Source organism: Sinocyclocheilus grahami, unplaced genomic scaffold (genome assembly GCF_001515645.1).
Source record: "Sinocyclocheilus grahami isolate Dianchi unplaced genomic scaffold, SAMN03320097.WGS_v1.1 scaffold53.1, whole genome shotgun sequence".
In the NCBI taxonomy this organism is placed as follows: Eukaryota; Metazoa; Chordata; class Actinopteri; order Cypriniformes; family Cyprinidae; genus Sinocyclocheilus; species Sinocyclocheilus grahami.
The window spans coordinates 1,924,989-1,933,266 of record NW_015505232.1 but is presented as its reverse complement, the minus strand read 5'-3'; the positions used below and the strand labels follow the sequence as shown (position 1 = coordinate 1,933,266).

Here is an 8,278-nt window from a genome sequence, read left to right as displayed (position 1 = left end):
ACTGACTCCAGAAATGTTTTCGTAGCGATCTCGTTGGTGTCAGGCAGCGGCGCAAACTGCTGATCCAGCAAAAGTAATACTTTTAGATATGCTGTTATTTGTAAATGCTACTGCTTATGTTAGCTTCTAACAAATTAAGTTTTATCCTGATTAAAGCTTTAATACAGCAGAATACATGATTGCCTTGTAGCATTTTTGTAATGTAATTGTTTATTTTGTAACAGTAAGAAGTGTTTGCCAGCAAGTATTCCTCACTACCACGGTAACTGCATGTGCATTCGTGCCATGTTTAACACTTCTCGTAGCTATGTGAAAAATATGTCTGTCTATACACATAAAGTGTATAATTGAAACACAGGTCATGGATGGAGCTGACAAGCTGATGATCTGAATCAGGTGAGAGAGAGCATGTGAGAGCAGGGGAACGGGAGGAACAGGATTAAGAACCGCTGCTTTAGAACAATGATTTTGAAACTTGTGAATCCATTAAAATCGTTAGAAGACAGAATCGTGATTCATATATGAATAGATTTTTTTTGTGAACCTCTAGTTTTGACAGCATGGCACCAACTCTTTCTCTTCTCTAAAGCAGCGCAGTAGAGGTCTGCGCGGGACTGTTTTTTTAGTCCCGCAAGGTTCTATTCCACACCCACCTGCTCCCGCTATATATTCACTCTTTTTTCAACTGCTGTCCGCTTAGAATAATCTTCTTCCCGACCCGACCGTTCCCGCTAAATTTAGATCATGTTTCCAGAATCTCACATTTAAATTTCCGCTACTGAAAGAGAGAGAGGCTGACAAATAAAAGTGTAGTCTGCGCAAAATTGTATTTTATTCGTCTTGTCAAGAGTCTTGAACTTATTGAATTTGACTTGAATTATCTTAAGACACAAAATTCGTTTAATATTTTATGCAACAGTAGGGGAAAAAAAAAAGTGTCAGAGAAAATAAAAATGTACAAAAATTGTATTTCTTATTTTTATTCGTCTTGTACTTATACACCGGATACAATTCGTTTAACAATGACAACACAATAGGAAAAAAGTGTCGCAGAGAGAAAAAAATATTTAAAAATGAAATGTAGGTTGAACAAAAATAGCCTATTAGCTATTTTTATTTGTCTTGTCAAAATACTAAATTCGTTTGACATTTTTCTGTTAACACAGTAGGAAAATTGTCGCAGAGATAAATAAATATGACATTTTTCATTTAAAATTATAGGCTAAGCAAAATATAAACAAAACCGAGATGAACTTCCTTCAAGGACAGCACATCCACACTTTGCTCCATTGTTATTCTGCTCTGTCACTCATCGACAACCTGCCTGTTCTGTCTGAGGGCCGTATATTTACCACCGGTACAGCCTGCTCTGAGCATCCTTATGCACATGCTGCGCACAGACCCTCTAATAAAACGTGTGACGTTTAAAGCATGTGTGCAGTGCGTGCATAACAGTCCTGAGCGCAAGCTGTACCCTACCTTTGGTCAAATAAGAATAAAGCACAGATATGCTGTTCTAAATGGACGTCGGGAACGGGATATCGTTAGACCGCCTGCTCCCGTTCAAATTGCAAAGTTACAGACCGCTACCGCGTTTTATTCGGGAATTTACTCCCGCGGGAGAGCTGCGGGAATGCAGACCTCTACAGCGCACCATGGCCTCGCCCCCTTTGTTGCATGTTTCCAGTGTTGCCAACTAATTTTCAGGGGAAGTTGCTAAAGGAAGTTCGATTTGTTGTATATTGAAAAATATAATTTTTATATACAACATTGAATTATTGAACACTTACACATTTTTGAACGATTACAAGTTTTTTTCATTAGCTAGTAAACTAGTAAAACTACACATTCTGAACAATTATAGTTTTAAGCAGTGTATTAGTAGTCAGTATGCTACACTCTAAGAAAATAATTCACAGGTTTTTACCTGCATTTTAAATTACGCATTGTATTTTGTGTTTCGGGTTACAACAGATGATGGATAACGGATAATGTCCTGGAAAATTACTAGTACCCTTTCCATTTTTCTAGATATTTTTCTTACAGTATACTAACTGATCAACAATCACAGGTACAAGCTACTAACGAGGTGTATCATAAATGAACAATTATTAAATTATTATTATTATCAAATTGAACAATTGCAAATAGCAGTAACTTAATTCATGTGATGTGTGTACTGCAAGGCATCTTTGGTTTCCTCTTTTTGTGAAATTATGATGGAAAACGTGTGCCTTTTTATTGTTTGAGACACTTATCAAAAGTTGCTAAAAGTAGCCAAATAAAATTTTAAAATAGCTACATTTGTTGCTAGGTGCTTTTGGAAGAAAAAGTTGCTAGGGTAGTCTGAAAAGTTGCAAAAAAAAAAAGTTTGCAACAAAATTGCTAAGTTGGCAACACTGCCTGTTTCCGGAGGCGGGGTACGGAGTTGCGACATGCTTTGAGCTCTACTCTAGTTGCTGTAAAGGGTTTTACTGGTCATAATAGCTTATTTATTTTTGTATATTTAGACATTATCAAACACTCAATTGTTTATAAGTTTAGCTTTTTTTTTTTTAAATGTTGAATTTAAAAAGATTAATTACTCACATCCCAGTATTATTTTATGACATTTATGTAAGAAGACAATATAAGTGAATGTTAAAAAAGGCCAGCAAATACGTAATTTAACCCAATAAAAAATTTAAATAACGTTTAAAAAACACAAGGCAACCAACTGCATTCAGGGAAACGCTTTCTTGTATTCCTTTATGGGGCTGTCTTCACTGAAACTCAATTCAACTTCCTACAGGTAGAGAAAAATTGCAGAAAGACTAAAAACTTAAAAATATGACAAGTAGCATCCGGTTATGATCGCTATTAAGGTGTTTCTCACGTTATCTAACTGCAAATACAGCATAACTGCCTATCATCTAAAACTAAACATTAACTATAACGCTTTCATTAAATACAACTACTGGCCAGATTTCCGAGAAATGCATTAAAATGCCAAAAACTGCTGTAATTTCCTCAACTTTCTGGTGAGTGTGCTTGAGAAGCACTGAAATGAATGGGCCTCAATACTGGAACTATTAGTTGTTTGGAACTATTGGCTGCTCCATGACACGCTTTACTTCCGCATTTCTCAGTTCCTATGGAAGCCTATGGGAGTGTCGCAACTCTGTTTCTCAACGGCTCTGACACTAACTAAAGTTAAAAAAGTGAAATCACAATCAACCACCCCTTTAAGGCAAAGTTTCCTTGTTGGCTCAAGGCTTACCTTAGGGAATAACGTAGCCATTTCTGTTACTGCTACAAGAATTCTCTCTGAACACGGGACAAAGCTTCAACAAAGAAATACAATGAAAAATTTAATTTTTTCTTATTAAATTGATAAAAAAGATAATTTAAATTATGATTCAAATATTACCATTTTAAAATATTCTTTTAATTTATAATTCCAAAAAAAATTCAAAAAATGTGGAGTAGAACCAAACATGCATCTAATCATCCAAACAAACTTGATTCACACTCACAGCCTTAAATAAAAATAAAAATTTTAAATCACAAAATGATGTAAGCATACAACCATATTTAGAAATGCAAATTTAAAACAAGGGTAAGAAAAGCAATTTTTTTAAATGAGTGGTTCTTGGTGGTAAAAACCACCCAGAACACCACAGCAACCTCACAGTGACTACTTTCACTGTGAAAGAAGAGCTAAAGTGATGAAGGAGATCTGGGTGAGTGTAATGCTAACCTACGGTATCGTTCTCCCATGAATGCATAATTATCGGCAGTGACCGGAGACTTAATACCAGCACAAGTCGAGCAACAAAGGCTCAGTGTTCAAAGTATTTAATAAAATGACAGTTCCTGATACTTATATGAATACTGAACACTGCATGGTGTAAACTCATGGTGAAGCATTAGCCATTTGTGAATCTACATGTGTGCCCTTCCATCTTGGTCATGTGGTGTTATATCCCAGCAGTGTTGACACAATTCCATCCCTTGTTTAACAGACAAAGGAGACACCGTGTCCCCAGTGCTGAATGCCATTGCAGTTTCAGACTGAAGACTGGAAGACCATTTTACTGGAGACTGGGAGACCAAAGGCCAGACTAATTTTCTTACCTCTCATGTTTATTCTCTTGCGCAGCTCTGAGTAATTCCTGGATGTTTTTAGTGATCAGCTCCGTTTTGCTGATGACGTCCTCTGTGCACGGTAGAGATGAATCGCACTCGTCCTCAGATGGGTTTTCTGATTGTGGCACTGTAACATCGCCCGGCCAGCCACTCGCCCTGGAAAAGTTACTCTGTATTGACCTGTGGGTGGACGGGTTCAGTGTCAACAAAAAAAGAAACCTTTGAATATATTGTTTTTTTAAAACAACAAGAGGTGCAAAGACAAACCCAGATTCGTCCATCTCAACATGGTTCAGTGCATTATCATAGTCACTTTCTGGCATGCCGCTCTGGGCGTCTAATGTGGATCCCTGCAACAGGAATAGAATCATAGTGAGCTTTCTGCTTTCTGCTTCCTGTTACTGTAACTGGTGCTCACTCAGCTTAAAGCATGAAGACACAGCAAACCATCATGCTTTTGGTGTAGAATCAAAACTTCTGCACAATAGAGCTGTAAAGTAAAGCCAGATACATACTCCATGCAAGCAGTCACACGCAGACACTTGGTCAACACGCTGTAAAAACATGTTCTCGCATTAACAAAACCTTAAGACTCAAGGGGGCGATAGTTACCCTCAAAAATCAGCCTTATTTATCTGCACTGTGTTATTAATTATTCATATAGTAAGCTATAAACATGTTACCAGTTTAACTAACTTTAACTTGCTCAACAAGACTCACTTCAAACCGATGCATGGCACTAGCAAAACCAAGGCCATGGGTTCAACTGAGTATGAAGGAATTGATAAGACGTATACGTTCAATGGGCCTCATTTATGAAACCTACCCGAAAACTCTCCTCCGGTTTCACAAATGCTTCATAAACTTCCGATTTGATAGTTAAACATGTGTGTGTAAATGAATTCCAATCATTCATAAATAGGACGCTCGTGCACGCTCATTCACAATTAGCATAATCCCAACCTATGAATTACAGCTAAGCAAATTGCGTGTCCAGGAATGCAAGGGAATATTCTGGTCTACTTTCTCAGGTTTGACTCCAGTATATTGCATAAATGCACAATGACTAATAGGCCATATGCCTAACAGGGCCGGCTCCAGGCATGGGCAGGGGTGGGCTGAGCCCACCCAATCAGAATTAGGTAAAGATAAAAAAATTTGTGCAGTGATTAAAACCAATCTGAAGCGGGCTATATTTTGAGAAGTTTAATGTAGCCTATAGCTGGAGACTGCCCCAACAATAATAAAATAACACCAGAAAATTGCAACATTTTTCTTTTATTAGCTGAATGCAAGGCACGCTGATAGGAAACATCGATGTAGTACAGTATTGTTTCTGTCTGCAATAGCCCTACTGTGCTGTAACAAGGTGTGGTAAATGGGCAACTCTGGTAACGCTGCCCTCTCATTCATTGATCTGCTAACCGTTATGCTCACGTGTCCTCTGATAATAATAGCTTTCTAGGATTAAACATTATTTGGATAATTGGTAAAAAAAAAAAAAATCTCTTAATAGCCCTACTGTGTGTTAGACCTACCTGAAAAACTAAAAAGCAATTTATTTCATTTGTAGGCCTATCATTATTTTTTATTTGTGCTATCACTAGTCATTTCTTTATTTGTTCTTATTTTATTATTAACTGCTTAGCCTCCTTGTCATTTTTTATTCAATTCAAAGTTTTAAATCAAGCTATCTCGTGCTACTGCAACAAAATTACCCAACTGTAAAATCAAAAATACACTGAGTGAGCAAAACTTTGTTTAATTACCATTATAACTAGCTATCTCACAATGTTTACATATGAATAAAAGCCTACATTAAAATCTGTCATATAAATTGGTCTTTTCATTAGAAATTAGCCTACTGATTGCCACCATTGATGGACAATTTTTTTTAATAATATTAAAAATATCTGTATGACAGTAAATTCTGCAGTTCTTCCCTGCTGTACCGAATATCTATACTTTTCAAAGTATCATATCAAAGTTAGAAATTCAAATATTGTGACAAAATTAATTTGGTAGGGTGCCACAAATTTGTTAAAATTTCCAAAGGGTGCCGCGACTAAAGAAAGGTTGGGAAACACTGATTTAGAATATCCATGGCGGCATCGTATTACTAGTATCTCTCTTTTAAGAATTTTACTAAATAAAAAATCAGTAACCAGTAATATTGACTTCTCCATTGTTGTAGGCAGTTGTTGTACAAGTAGGATGGTTGGTCGGTATTTGTCCCGCCCGTCCTCCATTGATTGGAAGGCTGGGCAAACAGTGACAGTGATGAACGATGCGTTTTACAGTTATCAACTCAGCTACAAAAAAAAAAAAGAAAAGAAAAAAAGAGGGCAAGGGCAAATGCACTTCTAATTATTATGACAGTGCATCAAAATTCAGTGTCATCAGTTTGCCAAAAAGTACAAAAAGAACGTTTTACGCACCGTTTACTCGTGTTAGGGAGCAGATGTACATTTATTTCGTACCAACTAACATTTTGAAAATACGACATTTTCATGAATTCGAATGTTTACGCCAGAACGGCTTTACGAATGATTTACACACAAATTTGTTCTGCTGGTGTTTCATGAATAAGGCCAAATGTAACCTAAGTTGATTCAGATAAAAGCATCTGCCAACTTGTAAAATGTAAACGCATGGATTACATTCTGATACATTTCAAAACGATGGACGACATCAAACTTGTGTAGCTACAAGCATCTGCATTCACGTACTTGCATAGAGTATGTTTTGGGTCTGAGATATCAGAGAGCCAGTGACTGCTTTACACATCAAGCAGAGTTGTGAGTAATGTTAATGGCTGGTGTCTCTTGCTGTGCATACGTTTAGCATTAGTAGTCCAGCTAAAGAACATGTTGTCCATTGGTTGGACAGATCTGTGGTTCATGCACTGAGTAAATGGGGGACAGATAGAAGAGAAGCCCTTTCAGCAGCCTGTTCACTGAGCAGGTACTTCACCCTTTGGGTTATCTCATCCCAGGACCAGGACAGAGTTGAGGGGAACGTGGGAAGGGAGGAGAAGGCAGTCACCGAGGGACCCTTCCCAATCTAGAAAGGGTTCAGATTATGATTTGAGTGGGCAAAGGGATTTTTTTTAAAAATATGAATGATTAAAAAGAGAATAGGGGCTATCAATGCATACCTCAAGTGATGATTCACTGGGTTACCAAATGAGTTAAAACCAAGGAAATAATGAAACAGGAGGGCCACAACCAATTCTGGATTTGGTTTGACTTGTACTTACATTTGACGGCAGTGGTTGAAGAGTCAGGGTTGTGTCACAGCAGATGGGTTCTCCTCTAGGGTGGTACTGCCTCAGACCCGAGCCGGTCTCATACATCGACATGGCCCTACAGCCACGTGGAGGTGCCCTGTGCGGGAGGTCCTGCGGCCTTGCCAAACTGTTAGGAGGCTTCAGAGTGCTGTTCTCATTCTGGAGGGAGTTCAACTGAAATGAAGGCACCAAGCAGAGTCAGACATTTGCAGCAAAAATGGGTGTGTTCAGCAGTAGTGTTGTCAAAAGTACTGACTTCGGTACCAGTCTGTACTGAACTTAAAAAAAAGGGACGATACCAGCATTTCCCACAAGCATTTTGAGCGCTGTTGAGCGGATTCTTAAACATCTCTGATTGGCCATTGTGTTCACACGCACAACAGATATGTCTGTGATTGGCTACAATGATTCACACTCTTCACAGAGCGCTTACAAAGATACACACGGTGTGACGCTCCGCTACGTTTTCCGCACTATGGACGTGCGCTGCGCTCAGCCGCTCTAACCGCACAAGCAAGCGCTCCGTTAATATTCCGCTCACGCTCACCGTGAACCAATTCCCGCTCAGATCCCGCTCCGACATAAAATTTCTCTAGTAGGCCTAATTGTTTTCTGTTTGTAACGAAATTCTTGGATTATTGTCTAAAATTAAGCATGCTGATAAATAGCAATTATCATGTTTCAGAGCGAAATTCTTACATTCTTCTTAATTTTATTAATTGTAATGTATTAATTACAATTTATTAAATATATGTATCTAACCTTAGCAAACCTACCTAAAATGCAAAAACTGAAAAAGTGTATTTGATTTTCATTAACTTTATTTCCATGAAAATAGCTGCAGTTGTTGTGCAATAGAAC

At 37.9% G+C, this 8,278-nt stretch overlaps 1 protein-coding gene across 1 annotated transcript in view; it reads right to left on the bottom strand.

Moving 5' to 3' along the window:
- Positions 1–2,722: 2,722 nt before the first annotated feature.
- The window catches only part of git2b (G protein-coupled receptor kinase interacting ArfGAP 2b), a 23,243-nt gene continuing 17,687 nt past the window's right edge, over positions 2,723–8,278 (bottom strand). Inside the window, exons 16-21 of the mRNA XM_016269627.1 lie at positions 7,388–7,591; positions 7,102–7,191; positions 4,396–4,478; positions 4,117–4,308; positions 3,218–3,323; positions 2,723–2,785 (exon numbers count right to left, since the gene is read on the bottom strand). Of these exons, the coding sequence (XP_016125113.1) occupies positions 2,723–2,785; positions 3,218–3,323; positions 4,117–4,308; positions 4,396–4,478; positions 7,102–7,191; positions 7,388–7,591 (738 nt within the window). The remainder of the gene's footprint in view (positions 2,786–3,217; positions 3,324–4,116; positions 4,309–4,395; positions 4,479–7,101; positions 7,192–7,387; positions 7,592–8,278) is intronic.